General features: G+C 46.0%; 1 protein-coding gene across 1 annotated transcript in view; it reads left to right on the forward strand.

Annotated features, from left to right (window-relative positions):
* Positions 1-22,178, forward strand: part of HJV (hemojuvelin BMP co-receptor) — a 48,240-nt gene extending 26,062 nt beyond the window's left edge. Inside the window, exons 2-4 of the mRNA XM_073567037.1 lie at positions 801-945; positions 1,342-1,844; positions 21,516-22,178. Coding sequence (XP_073423138.1) covers positions 855-945; positions 1,342-1,844; positions 21,516-22,136 — 1,215 coding nt within the window. The 5' untranslated portion in view covers positions 801-854 and the 3' untranslated portion in view covers positions 22,137-22,178. The remainder of the gene's footprint in view (positions 1-800; positions 946-1,341; positions 1,845-21,515) is intronic.
* Positions 22,179-25,329: the final 3,151 nt, after the last annotated feature.

Consider the following 25,329-nt stretch of genomic DNA (forward strand, 5'->3'; position numbering starts at 1 on the left):
CAATTACCTGTCTAACGGCACAGCGAGGGTAAGAAAGTTCTCATGTTCGCAGTGCCGTCAGAAATGTTCTGGGAGTTCACAGCCAATAAACTCACTTTACCTATCTGACATAGGAGTGACCATAGTCAGAAAATTAAAATTGAGCTAGGAAACCGAGATGTTTATCGGAGATAACAAAATCTTGTTAGGTAATTTATCTCTTTCTGGGGTGAAGGCACTGATCGAGGAAGTCTATACACATATAGCTCCAGCTTAGGCCTGTTTCACACATCAGTTTTTTTGTGTCAGTTAAAATCCGCCAAAAAGGCGGAAAGCGGATCCGTTGTTAACTGATGTGAACGGATGCTACCGGACCGTTTTTTCGACGGATCCGCCGAATGAAGATTTTTAAAGGAACCGCTGCCTGGGGGGGGGGGAGAGAGAGAAAAAAAATAAATAAAAATTCTGTCCGCCAGAAATGATTTCAGGGTTAAATTTCCGCCTGACTTCATTCCTCCGGGCATGCGCACTATAAAAATGCGGATCCTGCAGCACAAATAAACGTTACATGGTCCGTCCAGGCATCTCGGCGGACTCAAAAAAATTGACGGATCCGCCGGTAATGCAAATCAATGGGGAAAAAAACGGATCCGCCAAAAAAAATGGCGGATCCGTTTTTTTGCAAAAACAGCGGATTTTGACTGATGGTCAAAAACGGAAGTTTGAAACAGGCCTTATGGACCTCTTTTGACCATAGTTGATTTTTTTTCACCAATTTCCCTTAAAATTAATTCTAGTCTAAAAAATTTTTTTTGTGCCAGGTGGAGGATGAGCCTGTGAGGAGTGACCATCCCGGGAGATTTGAATGGACTGGAATGGGTAGGCTGACCACTAGACGTTATCGCTCAAGATCTACAGACAGTGTCCTCTTCAAGACTGTGCTTCTGCTAATTTTCTGGGAGCAAGGTAGGTGGGCTGGAAATTTTAACTTATAGAAACTGTATTAGGAGCATAAATGACTCAAAGTTATGGATTGTTTTTACCTTTGTAAAAAAATAATAATAAAGGTGATTTGCTGAAAATTAAGCCATACAGTACTTGAATAATGATTGTACTTAGGAGGGTCGTGGATGCGGGAAGAGATTTACCTTTTTTGGCTCGCTGTAATCTGCCCCTGACCCACTACCATCATCATAAATAACTCACTCTTCCTTAAATTAAGTGAAACATCTTAATTCAAGCCATAGTCGTAAAGTCCAAAGCTATCAGATCGAGCTCTATAGACAAATATGCTGTGAGTTCTATACATATGCACTAGTGAAACACCCACTAATAAGCATTATTCTTTTCTTCCTTGTACAGTGGACGCACAGTGTAAAATTGTGAAATGTAACACTGAATATGTTGCTGCCATATCAAATCCAAGGATCTCCAACAAGAACGCTGCATCCTGCAACGCTTTACGTGCCTACTCTCAGTGCACTCGTAACACAGCCCGAACTTGCCGAGGAGATCTGGTATACCACTCTGCAGTTCACATAATCGAGGATCGTATGATTCAGCACAACTGCTCCAAGTTGGGGTCTACCTCCCCTCCCAGACGACAGCCTCCACCGCAGCCTCTTCCCGATAGTCATGTGAAACAGGCTTGTGATTATGAGAAGGTCTACCAGGAAAAACACGAGACAGATCCCAAGTACCTGCACTGTGGCGTTTTTGGAGATCCCCACGTGCGCACTTTCAGTGGTGACTTTCAGACATGTAAGGTGAATGGCTCATGGCCTCTTCTTGACAATGAATATCTGTTTGTCCAGGCAACCAGCATACCTCTTCACTCTTCTGCCAATGCTACAGTTACAACAAAGGTAAAATTCATAGCTACCAAGTTCAGTTTATAGTATTATTTTTTCCCCAAAAGATGGGAGGCAATGGAAATGTCATGAAAAGTCTTTACAAAAACAAGTGGAGAAGATGCAACAATCATGTACACTCCACGTTACTAATGGCCACATATAGTAGACAAAAATAATGCTGCCATGCTGTATGAATAAATAGTGCTACTATACAGCACAGACAATACTTATAAAAACCAAAATGTCCCTGTGAGGAACACCAATACCGCCAGCAAAATCCCACCTACACATTTGTGGTATCTGTAATGCTGTAAAATTGTCACGCTGGGTGAGGGAGCAGTAAGGTGCACAACAATGGGGAAAGGGATGGGGAAGCCCAAACACTAGGTAAGGGGGAGAGGAGACCCCTGGGCACATGTTCCTTACCTATCGCCAAGCAGGAACCTAATCACTGCCTGATGCTAGCAATAGGCCCTGGATAGGGAGGGGATAGGGTGACGCTAGTCAGCCTCCACTACAACTAAAGAAAGAGAGGGTGGACGAATGCGGGGATACACTTAGCTTGATAAGAGAACTCCAAGAAGACACTAGCCGACTGCTAGTACTTCCAACCAGACAGAGGGAAATTGAGCTAATGCCAGCACACTGCTGAAGAAACTGAATGTATTTAAACCTTCTGCAAAGGTGAGTTAATTAGTGGCAGAAGGTGGAGGTAACTGTTTGGTCCTAGAGTTAGAAGGATATCATTCCATAGCAGAGATGCAAAAATCAAGCAGTTGCTTGTAGAGCTAAAGGAAAAGACATTCTATAGCCGGATCAAGGATGACTGTCAGTCACACATCATGTCACACCCGTGACAGTACCCCACTTTCTACAAGTGGCCTCCGGACACTCAGGACCCGGTTTCTTAGGATGAGGGGCATGGAACGAATGAAACAGTCTAGGGGCATTCACCTCTGATGCTAAAACCCACATCCTCTCCATAACCCCTCCAGTGCACCAAGTACTGCAGTGAACGATGCTGAAGACGAGAATCAACAATTCTCGAAATATGGAACTACAAATTACCATCAACAATGATTGTGGTGGTGGCAGGGGGCAGGACTCAAGAGGTTCAACATACTTCTTGAGCAGAGACCTGTGGAGCACATTGTGAATTATAAGAGCCTGGGGTAACTCAAGATGAAAAGCTGCAGGGTTAATGACAGCGGTTATTTTATAGGGGCCAATAAATCTAGGTCCCAGTTTCCAGGAAGGGACCTTCAACTTGTTATTCCTGGTAGACAACCACACAAAGTCATTCACGCTTAGGTCTGGACCTGGGGAGCATTTCCTGTCAGTCATATGTTTGTTCCAGTCTCCCATGATCTTCAAATTACTCTGAAGCCCCCCCACCAGAAGAGAGCAATGAAGCAAAACGTTCCTCCTCAGGGACTCCCAAAGACCCTCCCCCACTAAAAGTACCAAACTGTATGGAAACCGTATGCACCAATGAATGGTGACCTGCCGGTAGACTCTTGGCGATGATTATCAATAGCAAACTCGCCCAACGGTAAGCAAGATGCCCAATCCTTCTGGTTTTCAGAGACAAAACACCTCAGGTAAGTCTACAAACTCTGATTAGTAGGCTCAGTCTGTCCATTCGACTGAGGATGGAAAGCAGAGGAAAAGGACAGCTGCACCCCCAGTCGAGTACAGAACGCTTTAAAGAACTTAGAAACAAATTGGGTCCGCCGATCTGACACCACATTAGAGGGAACAGAAACAGAAAGATAGTGAGGAAACACTTAGCTAACCTAAATGAATTCAAGTCTCCAGGTCCACATGAATTACACCCCAGAGTACTGAAGGAGATAGCAGAAGAAATTTTTGAACCCCTCTCCATAATCTTTGAAAATTCTTGGAGAACAGGAGAAGTCCCAGAAGACTGGAGAAGAGCAAATGTTGTTCCTATCTTCAAAAAGGGGAAGAAGGTGGACCCAGGCAACTATAGGCCGGTGAGTCTGACTTCTATACCAGGAAAGATCTTTGAACAAATTATTAAACAACATGTATGTCAATACCTGGATAAGAATGAAGTGATTAAACAGAGTCAGCATGGGTTTGTAACTAATAAGTCATGTCAGACTAACTTAATTTCCTTCTATGACGGTATCACTGATTGGGTGGATCAAGGAAATGCTGTAGATATAGTATATCTTGACTTCAGCAAAGCATTTGACAAAGTCTCTCATACAATCCTTATTGAAAAAATGACTAAGTATGGAATGGACAAGGCAACTGTTAGGTGGATTCATAACTGGCTTAGTGATCGGACCCAAAGAGTGGTCGTAAATGGCTGCACATCCAGTTGGAAGAATGTCTCAAGTGGGGTACCACAGGGCTCTGTCCTGGGCCCTGTATTGTTCAACATCTTTATCAACGATTTAGATGAAGGAATTGAGGGTAAACTGATTAAATTTGCTGATGACACAAAGCTAGGAGGGATAGCTAATACTAGAGAAGAGAGAGAGAGGATCCAAAAAGATTTAAATAAACTGGAGAAGTGGGCAGCAACTAACAGAATGGTTTTTAACAGGGAGAAATGCAAAGTACTACATCTGGGCAATAAAAATGAAAAAAGCATATATAGAATGGGAGGAATAGGGCTAAGTGACAGCACATGTGAAAAAGACTTGGGTATACTAATAGATCACAGACTGAATATGAGTCAACAGTGTGATGCAGCAGCAAAAAAGGCAAATGCAATTCTAGGATGTATTAACAGAAGCATACAGTCTAGATCACGTGAAGTCATTATTTCCCTCTACTCCTCTTTGGTCAGACCTCATCTGGAATATTGTGTCCAGTTTTGGGCACCACATTTTAAAAAAGACATCAACAAACTGGAGCAAGTTCAGAAAAGAGCGACCAGAATGGTGACCGGTCTGCAAACCCTGTCTTATGAGGAAAGGTTGCAGGATTTGGGAATGTTTAGTTTGCAAAAGAGAAGACTGAGAGGAGACTTAATAGCTGTCTACAAATATCTCAAGGGCTGTCACATTGTAGAAGGATCAACTTTATTCTCATTTGCACAAGGAAAGACTAGAAGCAATGGGATGAAACTGAATGGGAGGAGACACAGATTAGATATTAGAAAAAACTTTTTGACAGTTAGAGTGATCAATGAGTGGAACAGGCTGCCACGAGATGTGGTGAGTTCTCCTTCAATGGAAGTCTTCAAACAGAGGCTGGACAGACATCTGACTGGGATGATTTAGCGAATCCTGCTTTGAGCAGGGGGTTGGACCAAATGGCCCAGGAGGTCCCTTCCAACTCTACGATTCTATGATTCTATGAAGCTTCACAATCTCATTAACAATAACCTGTGAAAGAGTCCTGACATTCAGAAGTGCCAATAACAATTCTACTGAACCTATCCAAAACGACAGTCTTGCCTGCCGACACCAGTAGGTCAGTAAGAAAATCCATGGACAAGTGTGTCAATGATCTGCTAGGAATGGGTAGTGGAAGAAGAGGACCAGATGGGCAGGCATGTGATACTTTAAAACATGCGCAAACACTGCAAGCAGACAACTGATCAACCACATCCCGATGCAATCCCGGCCACCATAAACAACGAGAAAGGAGGTCCGCGGCTGCCTTACGACCTGGATGACTAGCAAGTACTGAGTTATGGTGATCCCTAATTACTTTATAGAGCAAATCAGACGGTACAAATAACCTCCCTGAAGGGCAAGAGGCAGGGGTGTCCCCCTGAGCCTCCAACACCTCACCCTCTAGGTCAGGGTATAAGGCTGAGAGGACTACCCCCTTCTGCAAAATTGGGGCAGTGTCCACATTGTCACCACCACCAGGGACAAAGCATCCGCCTTGGTGTTTTTAACTCCTGGACGGAAAGTGACCACAAAATTGAATCTAGTAAAGAACAGAGACCACCTAGCTTGTCTAGGGTTAAGATGTTTAGCCGATTGACAATATGACAGGTTCTTGTGGTCTGAGATAAAGAACAGAGACCACCTAGCTTGTCTAGGGTTAAGATGTTTAGCCGATTGACAATATGACAGGTTCTTGTGGTCTGAGATAACAGTAATAGGATGGACTGCCCCCTCTAACCAATTTTGCCATTCCTCGAACACCAATTTAATTGCTAAATGCTCTCTATTACCCATAATTTCTCTCTGCCGAGGATAATTTTTTGGAAAAGAAGGCTCACGGATGCTATTTACCCGTAGACAGACTCTGAGACAACACAGCCCCAACTCCCACCTCAGACCATTTAGAAAAATCAGACCCTTTCTTTGTCATGTCAGTGAGGGGTTTCACAATTAATTTTGAATAAACTTTCGCCAAAAATTAGCAAAACCCAGAAAACGCTGTAATGCCTTCAGATTCTCGATACGATCCCAATTGAGTACAGCACAAACCTTCTCCAAAACCATCTGAAAACCTGAAGATGACAACAGGTACCCCAAAAAATGGCACCTGCTGGACGTCAAAAACACATTTCTCTAGTTTGGCATAAAGCTTGTTATCCCTTAATATCTGAAGCACCTGTCTCACATGCCCCCGATGTGTCTCCAAATCAGGTGAATAAACCAAAATGTCATCCAAATAGACCACCACAAACCTCCCCACCAAATGATGGAAAATATCAATTATGAAATGCTGGAACACCGCCGATGCATTGGTGAGACCGAAAGGCATAACTAGACTCTCGAAATGTCCCTCAATGGTATTGAACGCCGTTTTCCATTGATATCCTTCCTTGATTCTAACCAGGTTATAAGCCACCCTTAAATCTAGCTTGGAGAAAACATTAGCTCTCACAACCTGGTTGAATAAATCAAGAATCAGAGGAAGAGGATATGGATCTTGGATAGTAATTAGATTAAATTCAGGGAAATCTAAATAGAGATGGAGACTGCCATCTTTCTTTTTCACGAAAAAGAACCTGCCGCCACGGGCGAAGATTGTACAGTCTGGACCTGGGTAGTTTAGCTCCGGTAGTCAGGTTAATATCACAGTCATATGCACAATGGTAGGGCAAATCCTGACACCCATTCTCAGAAATTATGTCCTCAAAGCCAGACAAAAACTCAGGTACGGTCCCCATAGATACTGCTGAAAGATAAATGTTTTGGCAGTTATCATGACGGTAATCTCCCCACTCCACAATTTCTCTGGATTGCCAAACCACAATCTGATTATGTTTCACCAACTAGGGTAATCCCAGTATAATTGGAGTGAGGAGATCCTCCAGGACATAACAAGGAATTACCTCATAATGAAAAGACCCCATTATCAATCTTATGTTATGTACAATCTGCGTCAAAGCTTTCTCTGCAAGTGGTGCTGAGTTGATGGCGAAAATAGGAATGGACTTAGCTAATGTGGAGCAAGCAAACCCATGAGTTCTAGCAAACTCAGGATCAACCATGCTAAGTCCAGCTCCACTGTCTACAAACACAGAAATTCTCTCAGTCCTGCTCTCTAGCATCACCTCTGCTGTCAGGAAAAAACGAGAATTACAGGTTGACGACGAACATACCTCTTGATTATCAAACTCCAGACTCCAAAGGTTAATCGAGCCTCTTTCTTTAGGAATCAAAGGACAGGCCCCAATAAAGTGTCCCTTCCTCCTACAAAAAAAATACACATGCCCTTTTTCTTGCGAATGTCAGGGGAGACATACGACGCGGAGGCACCTCCTAACTGCATGGTTCCTCTAACTCCACAAGTATAGGTTCACCTTCGGACCATCCCCTCGGAACAGGGTTATTGTCCCCAGAAAGAGGGCTCAGGAGAAGGTGGTCTTACCCATCTATCCTGCAGGCATCTATTCACCCGTATAGCCAATGACATGGCAGCCTCCAATGACTCTGGGGTTTCATTCACTGCCAGCGCATCTTTTAACCTTTTAGTAATACCTTGACAAAATTGGCTTCTAAGAGATGGGTCATTCCATTTGGTATCGGTTGCCCACCTGCGGAACTCAGAGCTATCCCCCTGCTGAAGGGAGCAGCCTGGATTCAGCCAAGGAAATATGGTCAGGATCATCATAGATAAGGGCTAAAGCCCTGAAAAACCCTTCTATGGACTCGAGACAAATAGATCCCTGTGGCAAAGAATAAGCCCAGGATTGAGGAATCCCTTGCAGCAGTGAGGGGATCCAGAGGAGTAAGGACGAAGTTTAAAATGCTTCTTTAAATACAAAAACTAGTCCCAACCTCCTGAAAACCTGTCCGGGAGGGCAATTTTGGGTTCAAGCTGGACTGGCCTACCCGCAGAGTCCCCCATAGTAGGATTCTGCAGCTGCTGTCATTGCTGCTGAACCTCTGATCGAAAAAGTCAGTCACCTGCAGTGACAACTAGAGTTGAGCGACTTTTGGTTTTTTAGGGTCGCGTTTCGTTTCGTGAAACCCGACTTTTCCAAAAGTCGGGTCGAGCAAGATCGTCCGATTATAGGGAAAAGTCGGGGTCGTCCCGAAACACGAAACCCAATGTAAGTCAATGGGGAATAAAAGTCGGCAGTGAGAGGAGGACAGGAAACACACCAACAGTGCCCATTTGAATGCCAAAAGCATCAATTCTTCTTACTTAAGCTTGTCAACCTTAATTAACTTCATAATACAAGTTACGCACTGAAAAATGGGGGTAATTTGGCTAAAGTTGTGGGGGGGAGGGCTGGCTCCAGGTTTTCATGTGCCCTGGGCGAAAGAGCGCCCCTTTAACACATACCACAACTCATCATGCTCCGATACGGCAGAGAAATAGCGGTATAGTACAATGAAAAATACTTCACTTTTTACATCTCATGACAAGGCCCATCTATTTGTCCATACAGAATCATTGGTCCCATATAATGTTTGAAACAGTATATGATGAGTTCCACATAATGCTACAGTATATGTTGGTCCCCATGGATGAAGCTCCACTGTCTTATGGGCCCAAATAATGCTCCAAACATAATGGGCCCCATTTCTAATGCTCTAGTGTATAATGGGCCCTGTAAATGCTGCTCTAGTGTCTGATGTCCACCTTTGGAATGTTCCAGTGTATGGTGGGCCCCATCTATCATTCTCCAGAGTATAGTGCTCCCCAAAAATTGCTGTCCCAACATTGAAAACAATCAAATAAGTCTCCTCGCTAGGGAATCCCTGTACTAGTCTGTACTCCTCGTCGTTCCCATCTTCCATCTCACTGCACAGTATTTCAACCTTGCAAGTGCTGTGATCCTGAGCAAGCAGGGGGGGCCCACTCGTTGGCGACGGCACTGGCACAGGGCCCCTGATAGTACGGTGGTGTGTCTGATGGCGGGTGGTCCGAACCTGCACTTTCATCTGCAGCTTCCTCTTTGTCACCGTGTAAGATGGAACTGTATATGGGAAGGGTAACCTGAGTTTCATCAGGGTCAGATTCAGGCCGTGTAGCGTGCGAGGGGAATGTAGTGGTCTGGGTCAATTTACCAGCAGATTCATCGAGCAGTGGCTGGGCATCAGTGCACTTGTGTGGCCCCAGGAGTACAGTCGCCACAGTGGCATTACCTTCCTCCTAGGGAGTGTGATGTCATGCTTGGGAGCAACGAAGGATCTCTCTAGCAGGTTAACTGATTGGGCGGCGTTATTCCCATGAGTCATGACCCTCCAAACAGCGTTCATGAAGGCAAAGTGTTTGTTTTACGTGGGCAGTATGGTTGCAAAGCTGAACCTTAAAGGAATGTCCAGAAGGGCACCACCAGGAGTGGAGCCTACGGTTTAATTCGACTCCACCTGGGAAACCTCAACCATGCAAGCTACAGAACAGATGCACACATTGCAAGCTTAATTCCGTTAACGAACGAGACTCCGTCATGCCCCGCGGTCCGAGTCTGGCTTACTAGAGGGACACGTGAGGCTCTGGCACATGAGATTGGCCAATAACTGGTGTGTCATGCCCTTACATGTCCGTGGCTGCATGTGCGCTACACTGAAAAGGCCAGCGTTTGTCGCTTACAGGTGCAGATAACCCGCTGAACAACGTTAGTGATGGGGATCTGTGATTACAATTATTACCCGCGAACGATGATTTCCCAGTAAGTGCAGGTCAACCGCAGTTCCGGAATTAGGCCTAACCGTCATTCCTGAAAAAATGAAAAACTTACGTGTGCAAACCACAGGTGCTGTAGCTTGCTTAACAGCTCGCCATCTGTTCTCAGGCCCAGTATGGATTACACGTGATTGCACAAAGGTGAGAAAGGGTACCGTATCCCCGGATAACATGTATGGATAGCGTACACATTCAAAATATATGTCTATACATCAGGAGGCAGGCTCAGACGGTGTCAGGCCCAGTATGGATTGCACGTGATTGCACAAAGGTGAGAAAGGGTTCCGTATCCCCAGATAACATGTATGGATAGCATAGTGTACACATTCAAAATATATGTCTATACATCAGGAGGCAGGCTCAGACGGTCAGGCCCAGTATGGATTGCACGTGATTGCACAAAGGTGAGAAAGGGTTCCGTATCCCCAGATAACATGTATGGATAGCGTACACATTCAAAATATATGTCTATACATCAGGAGGCAGGCTCAGACGGTGTCAGGCCCAGTATGGATTGCACGTGATTGCACAAAGGTGAGAAAGGGTTCCGTATCCCCAGATAACATGTATGGATAGCGTACACATTCAAAATATATGTCTATACATCAGGAGGCAGGCTCAGACGGTGTCAGGCCCAGTATGGATTGCACGTGATTGCACAAAGGTGAGAAAGGGTTCCGTATCCCCAGATAACATGTATGGATAGCGTACACATTCAAAATATATGTCTATACATCAGGAGGCAGGCTCAGACGGTGTCAGGCCCAGTATGGATTGCACGTGATTGCACAAAGGTGAGAAAGGGTTCCGTATCCCCAGATAACATGTATGGATAGCGTACACATTCAAAATATATGTCTATACATCAGGAGGCATGCTCAGACGGTGTCAGGCCCAGTATGGATTGCACGTGATTGCACAAAGGTGAGAAAGGGTTCCGTATCCCCAGATAACATGTATGGATAGCGTACACATTCAAAATATATGTCTATACATCAGGAGGCAGGCTCAAACGGTGTCAGGCCCAGTATGGATTTGACGGCCCAGACTACACAGCGGAGGAGCAGGGAGAGGTAAAGATTGCAAATGCTGGGGCCCTGCCCAAGCAAGGGGGGCCCACTCGTGGGCGTCGGTACTGGCACTGGGCCCCTCATAGTACGGCGGTGTGTCTGACGGCGGGTGTGCACCACCACCGTCAGAGACACTTGATTGCACTATGAGGGACCCTGTGCCAGTGCCCGCGCCCAAGAGTCGGCCTACCCACCTGTCCAGGGCAACGGCACTCGCACGGTGTCGTGCGCTAGGTGGTGACCCCGGCCATGGGGGGGGGAGGCAGCACAGTTAGGGAGTTTTAGAAAGTGGCATATGTTGATGTTGGACATTCAGCTGATGCAAAAGGTGAAATAGGTCAAGTCCCAGGAAGAGGTGGACCAAAGCAAGCCATTTTTCTGTCACCCTATGTGTCATCAGGGGAAGGTGGGACAAAATCCTTGGAAACCCATGCGTGGTTCATTTTAATGAAGGTTAGATCATCCACATTTTGGGTTGACAGACGGGTCCTTTTTTCTGTCAGGATTGATCCAGCTGCACTGAAGACTCTTTCCGATAGCACACTTGCAGCTGGGTAAGCGAGCTCCTGTAAGGCATATTGTGCCAATTCAGGCCAGGTGTCCAGTTTAGCGGCCCAATAGTCAAAGGGGAATGACCTGTGTGGGAGAACATCGATATGGGAGGAAAAGTAGTTTGTAACCATAGTTGACAACTGCTGTCTCCTGTCACTTTCCATCGATGCAGTATTACCAGTTGTGTGAGCGGTACTTGAAAAATCAGTCCACAACATTGTCATGAAACCCCTGTCTCCAACGCCACTTCTGCTGTGTGCACCACGAACACCTCTGCCAAGCTGACCCTGCCCGTACGGCTCGTGTGAGAACCATCACCGCTGCTGTGTGCTGGGAATGCCTCAAGCAACCGATTTACCAGAGTTGCTTGTTTATTAGCCAATATAGGGTCAAGGTTCTCCTGTGGCATGATGTTTTGTAATTTGCCTTTATAGCGTGGATCCAGGATGCTGGCCAACCAGTAGTCGTCATCGTTCATCATTTTGGCAATGCGGGGGTCCCTTTTTAGGATCTGCAAGGCATAATCTGACATGTGGGCCAATGCTCCCGGTGTCAATGATGCACTGCGAGTGCTGGTTGGAGGAGCACTTTCTGGCAAATCCACATCCCTCCAGTCACGCACAAACCCTGTACCAGACCTTTCCACCCCAACATTTTCACTTGCCCCACGAGATGCATCCTCCTCCCCTAAGTAATCATCCCCATCATCCTCCTCCTCCTCCTCCTCTTCTTCCTCCACCTCGTCCAGGAGAGGTCCCTGAGCAGACAATGGCTGAATGTCATCAAGGATTCCCTCCTCCTCTTCCTCCTCATCAACATTGGCTGCAGAAGCCTGCTCCTTAAGGTGCGTCAAAGTTTGCATGAGCAGACACATAAGTGGGATGCTCATGCTTAGGATGGCGTCGTCTGCACTTACCAGCCGTGTGCATTCCTCAAAACACTGAAGGACTTTACAGAGGTCTTTCAGCTTCGACCACTGCACACCGGTCAACTCCATGTCTGCTCTTAAAGTGCCTGGCCGTGTATCCTCCCACAAATGCATTATGGCCTGCCTCTGCTCGCACAGCCGCTCCACCATGTGCAGGGTGGAGTTCCACCTTGTTGCAATGTCGATAATGAGGCGGTGGTTGGGAAGGTGGAGCAATCGCTGCAGCTTCTGCATACGAACGGAGTGTACAGGCGACCGGCGGATGTGCGCGCACAGTCTTCGCACCTTCTGGAGCAGGGCTGTTAACTCCGGATAATTTTTGAGGAAGCACTGCACCACCAGGTTCAAGGTGTGAGCCAAGCACGGTATGTGTCTGAGTTTTGAAAGGGCTATGGCTGCCACAAAATTACGGCCGTTATCACTAACTACCTTGCCTGCCTCAAGATGTACACTGCCCAGCCATGACTCAGTTTGTCGCTGAAAGTACTCGGCCAGCACCTCGGCGGTGTGTCTGTCGCCCAAACACATCATCTGCAACACAGCCTGCTGACGCTTTCCACTAGCTGCTCGATAGGGGGACACCTCGTGTGCAACAGTGGCAGCTGCAGATGGAGTGCTCGTACGACTGCGCTCTGTGGACGAGCTTTCGCTTCTGGAGGAGGAGGAGGAGGAGGAGGAGGAGGGTCGAACGTCTACAGCCAACTGTTTACTATACCGTGGGCTAGGCAGCACTGTCCCACCACCGCTGTCCCCTGTGGACCCTGCATCCACCACATTAACCCAGTGCGCAGTGATGGACACGTAATGGCCCTGGCCATGGCGACTGGACCATGCATCAGTTGTGAGGTGCACCTTTCCGCTCACTGACTGCTTGAGTGCATGGACAATGCGGTCTTTAACATGATGGTGGAGGGCTGGGATGGCTTTGCGAGAGAAGAAGTGGCGACTGGGTAGGTCATAGCGTGGTACTGCATAGGCCATGAGTTCGCGGAAAGCTGCGCTTTCCACCAACCGAAAGGGCATCATCTCAAACGAGATTAGTTTGGCAATGTGGGCGTTCAAACCCAGTGTACGCGGATGAGAGACTGAGTACTTTCTTGACCTACTCATAGTGTCTGGGAGGGTGAGCTGGACTTGAGAGCTGCATATGGTGGAAGTAGCGGTGGACAGGGCGGACTGAGAGAGGGTTGATGATGGTGATGGAGTTGGTGTTCTGGTGATGGTGATGGCCTAGAATCAGTCTTTCGTTGATATAACAGTGGGATTCCCTGACTGCTGTGGCCTTGCAACGACACCTCAACATTTGCTGCTGTGCTAACCGGTGGGCTTACAGTGGGGGAAACAATGTAGCGTTGCTGACTACCTTCGTTGTGATCAGTTGCACATGTGGCACTTGAGGTTTGGTGTTGTGTCCACGCTTGCAAGTGCATGCTGGTTAAATGTCTAAGCATGCAACTGGTATTCAAATTTTTTAGATTTTTCCCTCGGCTAAAGGTCTTTGCGCACTTCTTACAGATAACCTTGGCCTGATCATGAGGATTTTGTTCAAAAAAGTGCCACACTGCACTCTTCCTACTTTGGCAGACATTTTGCGGCCTAGCACGCTGTGATGTTTTGACCCTCTGGACAAGCTGTCCAGCAACTCTTTTGATTTTTGGAACCTGTCTTTGGAGTGCTCCGGGCCTGCCGGATAACAGCTGTTGCGATGTCGATGTCTGCTGTGGATGCTCCTCATCTGAGCTATTGGAAGCAGCACCCTCTTCCCCCAATGGATGCCAATCTGGGTCAACAACTGGGTCATCCATCACCTCCTCTTCAATGTCATGTGCACCTTCCTCTGTGTCACCGTGTATGGTGGTATAGTGTGCGGGAAGGGGCACCTGAGTCTCATCAGGGTCAGAATCTGGCTCTGTACACTGCGAGGACAATGTAGTGCTCTGAGTGAATGTACCAGCAGAATCATCCATCAGCGGCTGTGCATCAGTGCACTCCATGTCAGATTCATCTTGGCCTGGGTAATTCACCATTTCACTTGATAATCCAGGCATGGTATGTGAAAACAGCTCCATGGAGTAATCAGTAGTATGGCCTGCGTCATCCTTCAATCTTGGTTGGGGTGAAGGACACAAGGAAAGGTGTGGTTCATGAACATGAGCCTCCAATGACGACTCGGTGCTTTTACTTTTTACAACTGAAGAAGAGGAGGCGATAGAGCTGGAGGCTGAGTCAGCAATGTAAGACAAAACTTTTTCCTGATGCTCTGGCTTTAAAAGCAGTTTGCCAACTCCTAGAAAACTAAGCCTTCGAAGCCTTATGGAGCCAGACGATGACGCAGGCTCAACACCTCCTGCATTCGGTCCTATTTTGCTCTTGCCACTACCATCAGATCCACCACCAACACCATCATTACCAGCTGGCAACCCCCGCCCAATTCCACGGCCTCTTCCACCAGCCTTCCTCATTTTTGGTAAAAATGTAGACAAAATCCAACAAACTATATAGTAATGTAAAACAAGGCACAAGCTGTCTATAGGACAGGGGAGATTTTGAATTTCTTCTCACACTAGTGGACACTGGACACTTTTGGATTGTGTGAGGCCCAATGAATATCTGAGCGCTATGTGACAGGCTCGATGGCACTGCTGTGAGCAAAGTGACTAGAGGATAAGTGAGATTTTGAATTTCTTCTCACACTAGTGGACACTGGACACTTTTGGATTGTGTGAGGCCCAATGAATATCTGAGCGCTATGTGACAGGCTCGATGGCACTGCTGTGAGCAAAGTGACTAGAGGATAAGAGAAATTTTGAATTTCTTCTCACACTAGTGGACACTGGACACTTTTGGATTGTGTGAGGCCCAATGAATATCTGAGCGCTATGTGACAGGCTCGATGGCACAGCTGTGACCAAAGTGACTAGAGGATAAGGGAGATTTTGAATTTCTGCAGACACTTGTGGACACTAGACACTTTTGGATTGTGTGAGGCCCACTGATATCTGAGCGCTATGTCACAGGCTCGATGGCACAGCTGTGACAAAAGTGACTAGAGGATAAGGGAGATTGGATTGCTTTTAAAAAAGCAGTTTGCAGAGCAGTGGGTAAACAGCAATTCCAGCCTGTCAGGAAGCCTTAAAAGGCAGCCCAACAACCAACACCACTGATACACCACAATATAGCCTCCCCTTGCACTGCACACACAGTGACTGGTGTGTTGTGCAGGCCAAATCGCTAGCATCAGAAGCAGTTTTTTTGTCTTCTTCCCTGCCTAACGCTCTCCCTACAGAATCAGCAGCAACCTCTCCCTATTCTGAGATCGGCAGAAGTAAGATGGCGGTCGGCGTGCACGCCCTTTTATACCCCCTGTGACGCCCACCAAAGCAAGCCAAGCACTTGCATGCCCTTCTGAAAGATGGTGGTGACCCGTGCCTATGTCATCACGTTGCCCACAGTGTCCGTGGATCCTGATTGGCTGAAAAAGAGCGCAAAACAAACTTTTGAAACGCGACTTTGGCGCGTAAGTCGCCGACCTCGTGGCCGACCTCATCCTAGGGTCGGGTTTCGTTTCATGAAACCCGACTTTGCCAAAAGTCGGCGACTTTTGAAATTTTTCAACCCGTTTCGCTCAACTCTAGTGACAACCTCTGCAGCTGCCCGGAAAAGAAAAAAAACACACACCGAAAAAAATGCACACACACACAAAAACAAGTCAGTTTTCTTTCTTTCATAAAGGTGTATGGCTGGCGTTAATGTCACGCTGAGTGAGGGAGATGTACGTTGCAACAACAGGTAAAGGGAGAAGGAAGCCCAAACACTAGGAGCACTAGGGGTACAGATATCCCTCCGCCGTCACCAATCTGTGACGGAGCTAACACAGTCACAGCTCTCTGGCGCCCCCTTAACCTCAGGTCAGTCAGGGAAGTGCACTTTGGTCGCCCCTCACACCCAGGGCAGTGGGGTACTCGGTACCGGGCCGGTATCAGGAAGAATGTGTGTCACAGCAGCGGTGACCCGGTCCGTGGCCCTGGGCGCCCAATATCAATGGCGGTGATGTTAATGGTGTTAAAGTTTATTAGAATAGTTCATGACGCCACCCGTGGTGTTTGGCAAGTAAGATGTTGAGCCAACGCTGCATGCAGATCCGCTGGGACTGATGGTGTGGTGCAGCAAAGATGGTATAGCTCCCCACCGGTGGAGCTGTTGTCCCAGGGCAGTGTAGGTGCAATGGATGAGGAGAGGCGCAGAATGGTATAGAGGCTGGTACCCAGGTGTAGCGGTGCTGGAATAACTGGAGGACACCAGAGTATGCGGTTCCAAAGCTTTACTCACTGTTTGCAGTTCACACAAATGCCTGTCTCCGCAATGTGTTCTTCAGGTCAGGACCCCAGCCAACCTCTAGGCAGGATAGGATTCTCCCCTCCACACTCCGCCGATATGTACCTTACTGAAAGACTCCTCCAATGCGCCTTTAGGTGCGAAGCACTCCAGTACTTAGTTACCCTGGAATGCCTTTCTCTAGGTGTTCCTAGTCTCTACTTGTATGACAGACAGCTGTAGCCTGCTTTGGGGACTCATTTCTGCGTCCCGGCTCACTATCCAGTTGCTGTTGTGTCCCAAGTCTATGATGGGAGTAAGGCATTAGTGGCTCACTACTCCTCCGGTGTCTGGTGCCGGACATAAAGATCCAATCAACCTCGGAGACCGGGCCCCGGCCTTTGCGCTCTGGACTGGAAGGGTTCACTCTCTTTCTCAACCTGCTTCCCACCGTCCTTCTATTCTCCTTCGTTCCGATCTGTTCTATCTCTCTTATGGAATCTGTAGTCTCCAGTCTAGGTCTCCTTCCTTCTGTTCCTTTCCCGTGCCAGTTGGCTCAGGTCACTGAGGCAGCTGCAGCACTCCTTCCTCCATCCCTCTTCCAGGGATCCTCACTCCTGTCTGAGTGACTTCCTTCTCTGGGACTCACCCAAGACTGACCTCCTGTCAGACTTCAAATCCTACACCTTCCCTCTCTTTTATATCTAACTCCACCCGCCTCCCCAGCACCTCCCGTGTTACGAAGCCAGGGACCACAAAAGGCACCCTATGACCTTTCCAGCATAAATCATGGATGGGTCCCTGCTGAACTATCCTGTGTGTGGGGTGCAGGTGTTGGAATGTGAAAGGGAGTTCCCACCCTACCTGGATGGTGGGGTACCACACCTTAGGAGAAGGTGCAGTACCTCTGTGGCGACTGAAGCCTCAGGGGCGCCACACACTTACGCTAAGTAATGGCTGGAGAGGCTGCCCTGTTACATACTGGTTATCGGAGCGCTGTGCTGTGAAGGCGGTATATATATCACCAATCCCAGGCCGGGAATATATATATAAACCTACAGTCCTTCACTGCCAGGATCCCCCAATAACACCAGAACGGTATGCTGCCACCAGTTCCTCATTAGATATAAGCCCGGTCTGTTAACAAGCTCATATTAGGTCAGAAACCAACCCCAGGTAGCATATAAGTACTAGCCGGACTCACGGACGTGGGAAATCAGGATTTGAGGTAAAAAAGCAGCCCAAAATTAATTGATATTTTAATTGCCGAAAGGCGAACTGGATAATACAAATATATACAGAGTAATATACAGAGATTACAGCCAGAAGTATAAGTACATATAAAGGTAGGGTACAGGTATGGGATCGCAGTTAGCTGTATGTTTCAAGTTACTGTTCCTTATAACATGTGAATCCAGGAAAGCACTTGAGTGCACAGGTACTTTCTTAGTTTCTGGTCCGTCTCCACGTGTAAGTGATGCGGCTTATGTGACAGAACAATAACCCTGGCTAAATGCATGTAGCTAGTTTTTATCCCTTAGCTCGCCCCCTCCCATATTTGCCACCATCCCTCGGTGCCAAATTGAAATCTCCTCCCCTGACCTCCTAGCTGAAATAATTCCCAATATCTAGGATGGGTCATAACTTCCTAGGGGGAGGTCCAAACGGGATGACTGACATCTCAACAGGTTTGTTGGGGCCGCACCGATATGGAGAATCCAAACTTAGGTCGGCTAAATGGTTCTAGAGAGCCAGTCTCGATAGCGCAGTATCTGGGACAGCTAGAGAACGATGAGACACACGTGTGTGTGCAGAGGGCTTCCAGGAATCTGGTGGTATATTGGACTTAACCCTGAGATTCACGGTACTCTCATAATTCATCTCTTTGTGTTCATGCTGCTCCGTTTAAGGCTTCTGGAGCACCCCCCCAGGGCTGTGGGATTACTCGGTACAGGGCCGGTGTCTTAAAGGGGAAATGTCACGGTGGTGGTGACCCGGTCCGTGGCCCTGGGTGTCCATGTAGAATAGGTGGAATTGAATAAAGTTTATATGTAGGTAGTTCATGACGCCACCTGTGGTATCTGGTCAGAAGTGACCAGCGCTGCAGTGCAGATCCTCTGGGATAGATGGTGTGGTGCAGCAAAGATGTAGTAGCTCTCCACAGGCAGAGCTGTAGTCCCAGGGCAGTGGTAGTAGATGTTGATGTTGGTTATGTAGTGTTAGGCACAGAGATGTAGCAGTGCTGAGCAGGTTGGTGCAGAAAGAAGGCAATGACACAGCTGAATGCAGTTCTGATACTTTACTCACGTTTCTGGCATAGACAGGAGCCCGCTTCCATACTGTGCTCTCCAGGTCAGGGGCTCAGCCAACTCCCAGGCAGATGGAATACACCCTTCCAGCACTCCCTTCCAAATGTGCCTTTTCTGAACGTCTCCTTTCTAGTGCTAATCTGAAGTACTTGGAGTTCTGAATTACACTCAAGTTCCTCCTTCTTGATGTTACTTATAACTCCACTTGCATGACAGGCAACTGTAGCCTGCTTTGGGGACTCCTTACAATCATGTCCCGGCTCACACACGTTGCTGCTGTGTCTTCGAGTCTGGTGGGAATAAAGTGGTCACAACTTCTATTCCCCCGGTTTCTGCTGTAGGATCATTAGTATCACACACAGCCTCAGATACCGGCGCCCGACCTTGGTGCATTAAACTTAGGAAAGGGCTCCGCTCTAGCCCTAGTCCCCAGTCTCTCTCCTCCTCACGTTCTGTTCTTATCTATCTTCCTTCTGAACAACTGATCCTTTTTTCTTCCTCTTTCCTTGCCAGCAGTTCCAGCTCACAGGAGGCTGCTGCAACTACGTCCTTTCCCTCCTTCTCCCAGTGGGGAAACTGTCTTCCTCCCCCTCTATGGGGATTCTGACTGGAGAGAGGTCCTCTCTCTGCTTCCCCCTGTGGGGAACTGCACTAACTTCCTGTCAGCTTTCCCTTCTAGTGTAATCTAAGCTCCACCCACCACTCAGCACCCTTCGTGAACCAAAGCAGCTGCCAGGGTGCTCTGCTGTTCTAAGGTGTCTGTGCTGGATGTAAGTGCTGGAGTCTGGTCAGGTGTTACCATCTTACCTGGGGAGTGGGATCCTATACCACAGGAGGAGGTGCAGTATCTCTGTGGTGACTGAACCCTCAGGGGTGCCACACTTCCATTGATAGCTGATTGATAGCTGGCCGCCATGCACAAAAGAAAGCAGGTGGTCCCAGATCTGTTCCTCCTCGCATTAATTAACACGTGGCTTCTAATTCTCAAGTCATATGGAAAGGTTCTGTTCATTTGTGTGTTTATCTCATGGGTGGGGGCCACAGTTCAGGAGCAGGGGGACAGGGAGAAGTCTGGATAATATATTGGGCCTGAAATTAATAAATCAAAATGGTGTCTCCCTTGTCCCTCACAGACCCCTAAGCAGATTTAGTAACACCCTGTCTGTCCTAAACATCCTTAAATAGGTTTCGCACCTATCACCGACCAGGAACCGAATCCCTGCCTGACCATAGCAATAGGCCCTGGATAGGGAGGGGACGGGGTTAGTCTAGTCAGGAACCACTACAATTAAAGACAGAGAGGATGGACGAACGAGGAGATACACTTAGCTTGAGAAGACCACTGATATATTAAGCCAGCAATCCTCCAAGGGAACTCCATGAAGACATTAGCCGACTGCTAGCACTTCCAAGTAGACAGAGGGAAATTGAGCTAGCAGCAGAAGGTGAAGGTAACTGTTGGGTCCTAGAGGAAGAAGGATATCACTCCATAACAGAGATGCAAATATCAAGCAGGTGCTTGTAGAGCTAAATGCAAAGACCTTCTACAGCCAGATCCAGGATGACTGTCACACCTGACACACCTTTGACAGATATTTTTTGTGATGGCCCAGGGAGCAAGAGAAAAAGTGTCCATACATGCCAGCCAGATGAATGTAAGCTCACCATCTAATGCCTATGAGGGGTAATCCAACTAATCTAAGAAAGAAGAATTGGGTACCTAGATTTTACCATGCTCCTATGAAACATTAGCCACAGCCAGAGTTGTCTGACAGCCGGTCTCCTCATTGAACTGAGTGTACATATGTATGCGGAATAAGGAAGGGACAGCTCTTGACTGGACAGGCATTCAGCACAGATAGCTAAAATAAGGCCAGCTTAAAGTGATTCTCAAGTCAAAAGTGAAAATTTGCCTTTATATGACAATGCACCTGGTGCTCACATTTTGTTTTCCAGTTCCTTTGCATTTTCATAAAATGGTTGACTCTGTCTCCCTAACATTGAGAATTATGGGACGTCTAAAACTCTGAAACACATTGCTTCTCTTCCTCTGCCCAATTATTGATCAGTGTGGATGATGTCAGTACTTTGTTTATAAAACCCACCGACAGCAGGGGTTGGTGTGTCTCAGATGTCTTCAGGACTTTTTCCATAGGGAAGTCAAAGATTGTAATGGTCAGTTTGTCACAAAGCAAACAGTAAGCTAGAAGGTAAAGCTGACAGCAAAACCAATAATGAGAGGTGTGCTAGGTGTGTAGCCAGTTGATTTGCCACAGTCAAATTTTTAGTTTTAATTGAAAAGCTACTTTAATGGGACAGAGGTTTGAATACAGCAAGAGATACAGAGGTAACATGTGACTTACAGTCACTGTCTTACTATAGTACAATCTTTAATGCTTGATTTATTGTTTTGTCTTCATAGCTAACAATAATTTTCAAGAACATGAAGCAGTGCATTGACCAAAAAGTGTACCAGGCAGAAGTGGGCCACGTTCCAGCGGCTTTCGATGACGGTTCTGTCAATGGCGGCAGAAGAGCAGGTGGCAGCAGCCTCACCATTCAAGAGAAGGAACCTGGGAAGTACATAGAGATCCACGCTGCTTACATAGGCACCACAATCCGTGTGCGCCAGCTGGGCAGGCAGCTGTCATTTTCCTTAAGCATGGCAGAGGAGATCTCTCAAGCTTTCCAGGAAGAGCAGGACTTGCAGCTTTGTGTAGGTGGCTGTCCATCCAACCAACAGATCTCTAGGACTAAAGATATCACTAGGACTCACTCTATGAGCATGGAGAGAGCCAGGTTGTTATGCCGGGAGAGACTCGCCATAGAAGACATGTATTTTGAGTCCTGTGTATTTGACTTGATGGTGTCAGGAAATGCGAATTTAACTGATTCAGCTTTCTACGCCTTGGAAGATGCCAGAGACTTTCACCCAGAACCGGGAACATTACATATATTCAGCAAAGCGGAAAATGGATCAGTTTTATCACTTTGTCTGTTACTTGTGCTCTTTGTCATTGGGAATATACATCACCTTGATTGAATCTTTGAAAATGAAGAGTCAGGGATATAAAATGGAAAAATATATTGGTGTTGCTTATCACTAAGCCTTTCAAAAGCATTTCTCAGCCTTTTCACAAAATCAGCATGTTACTTTGCTGTTTTTGTACTGGTTTAGAGCTTTTTTATGTTGTTTTTTTTTTTTCATTTTTTATTCCACGCTGATTTCAAAATGCTGCTGCTTGCCCTTGGAAAAAGACCCAATTTAGATCTCAGTTAAACATGTGACATTGCCTGGTGTCCCACAATACGCTGCTGTCTGGAAATCAGCAGAATTGTGAATTCAGCCTAAGCAAAATGTCCTCAGGGAACATAACATCTTTAAATCTACATTTCTTAAAAAGGATTGTCCAGTGAAAACAAGTTATCACCTATCCAAATATATTTTCCACGTCCACTACTTTTACACTGATGGCCTATCCTTTCATCAATGTCTGATGGGGATTTTACACCTGGTGTCCACGCCGATCAGTTGTTCTCCATGTCAGTGGTGGCTGGAACTGCACAGTTTTGGAACTGCACAGCGCAGCTTAGTCAATGGAATAGTGGCTGTGGCCGGGTACTGCACATCCACCCCTACTGATTTGAATTGATGGCTGATGTGCATTAAATGGCTGGCGGCCAATGATGTGTTGACGGAGATGTGCAGCTCTGTAACTGAGCAGTTCCAGCCTCTACTGACATAAAGAACAGCTGATCGGGGGCGCCAGGTGGCACACCAACCCGATTAGATATTGTTGGCCTAACCTAAGGAAAGGCCATCAATGTAAAAGTAGTGGACAACCTGAAATACAGGTGCATCTCACAAAATTATAATATCATCAAAAAGTTAATTTATTTCAGTTCTTCAAAACAAAAAGTGAAACTCATATATAGAATCATTACAAACAGAGTGATGTATTTCAAGTGTTTATTTCCGTTAATGTTGACGATTATGGCTTACAGACAATGAAAACCCAAAAGTCATTATCTCAGTAAATTAGAATACTTTATAACACCAGCTTGAAAAATTATTTTAAAATCCGACATGTTGACCTACTGAAACGCATATTCAGTAAATGCACTCAATACTTGTCGGGGCTCCTTTTGCATCAATTACTTCAATGCGGCGTGGCATGGAATGTGGCACTGCTGAGGTGTTATGGAAGCCCAGGTTGCTTTGATAGCAGCCTTCAGCTCGTCTACATTGTTGGGTCTGGTGTCTCTCATCTTCCTCTTGACAATACCCCACAGATTCTCTATGGGGTTAAGGTCAGGTGAGTTTGCTGGCCAATCAAGCATATCGATAGTGTTGTTTTTACACCAGGTATTGGTACTTTTGGCAGTGTGGACAGGTGCCAAGTCCTGCTGGAGAATGAAATTTCCATCTCCAAAAAAGCCTGTCGGCAGAGGGAAGCATGAAGTGCTCTAAAATTTCCTGGTAGACGGCTGTGCAGACTTTGGTCTTGATGAAACACAGTGGACCTACACCAGCAAATGACATGACTCCCAAACCATCACTGATTGTGGATACTTCACACTAGACCTTGGAAATCAAGGTCCTAGAGTCTGGAGGAAGAGTGGAGAGACACACAATCCAAGCTGCTTGAGGTCTAGTGCGAAATTTCCACACTAGACCTCAATTCCACGCTAATTCTAATTTTGTGAGATGTACCTATATGACAGAAATTGTTCTGCTCTGCACCTGATGAGCAAGGTTTATTAAGAGTTTTGTTCTTCTTTGTAAATTTAGAGTTTCTTCTTTTAGAGATCAACAACTGGCATAGAAATATGAGCTCTCCTCCAGATAAAAAAGGAAGCTGGTTAAGGAGTCAACCATTTTTCAAATATGGAGTGAAGAGTAAAAGTTTGCAAATTTTATTGCAATTTAGTTTTGTGCCAAAATGTGCAACTTTTTAAATGCCAAAAAAGTAACATACATAATTTTATAAATTCTCCCCTCGCTATGATTGATATCTGCCACCACCAATAGTGGGGGCTCAGTGAACACAGGGTTGTAATTGAGTTCAATGTATAAACAGTATGCAGTAAGCTCCACAGTGCCCTCTAGTGTCAACCAGAAAGTTAAATATTTTACATTAATGTATATGGAGGATTTGGAGCTCTGTCTCAGAAAAATAACCAGAGCTCCAATCACTATAAAGAAATCACAGCTATAGTTTTATCACCTAAACTAGAAGAATATAAGGTGCTCTGTGATTGGTTGCTATCAGAGTACTGAAGGCTAGCATGAATAACCCTTTATAAATGTGTTCACATTTAATATAAGTTATATATAGTGACTATGACTTTTGTACCCAGATGCCACTGTCCTTATCTAAAACACCTTACTGTGTTAGTGAAGTGCCTAAATGATATATTAACCCCCAACAGTTCCCATTATGGTAAGACAGGTTGGGAAAAATAAGGACTTATAGTGGAATTTCTATTGTCCCAATAGGATTGAAAATAAGCTTGGGCTCTTCGGGGGTGGGGCTTATCTAAGCTGTTTCTCTAAATAATTGGAATTCTAATTACTTTAAGCAATTAAAATAAGACTAACATCAAATATTGTGCTTATTGTTATTAGGTAGCACGATTATAAAGCTTGTGGGATATTTTTTTTTTCTTTTAACATCTGTCATAGGGGAGAGGTGTCCAGAATTAAAGTATAGACTTGACTGTGATTTCAGATTTGTGCACAGTAATTCATACATCATTAAGTTACAGGCTTTATGACATCAGTCACATTGTATTTGCAGTTTCTGTTTGGTGTCCAAAAGAAGTTTAGCAGACCACTAGAAGTAAATATTGGCCATACTACCTCTATTTGACTCATTATGGAAAAAAGGTTGTATAACATTAATCAAAGAGAGGTTGAATCATACAGTTCTAGTTGTGAGGGATGAAATTGCATGAGTTCAGCTTCCCAATGTTATCTGTCATGTAATACGCCGGTTCACCACAAGATGGCAGAAATGTCCAGATAATCTGATAACCAGCCTGTGTACCTCTGTAAATAAGTGAAAAACATCTATAAAGTTATAATATATTAAAAGAGACAACATATATTTTCAAACTGATTTTTTATATGTTTAGAGAAATTTAGTTTTCTAAAAATGTACACATTTTCCAGAGACACACATTATTTTGTGTTAGTTTGTAAATAACCTTAAATATATTTAAAAACAGAGATA

The sequence above is a fragment of the Dendrobates tinctorius genome, unplaced genomic scaffold (assembly GCF_039654945.1).
Source record: "Dendrobates tinctorius isolate UK_male_01 unplaced genomic scaffold, ASM3965494v1 ptg000019l, whole genome shotgun sequence".
Classification (NCBI taxonomy): domain Eukaryota; kingdom Metazoa; phylum Chordata; class Amphibia; order Anura; family Dendrobatidae; genus Dendrobates; species Dendrobates tinctorius.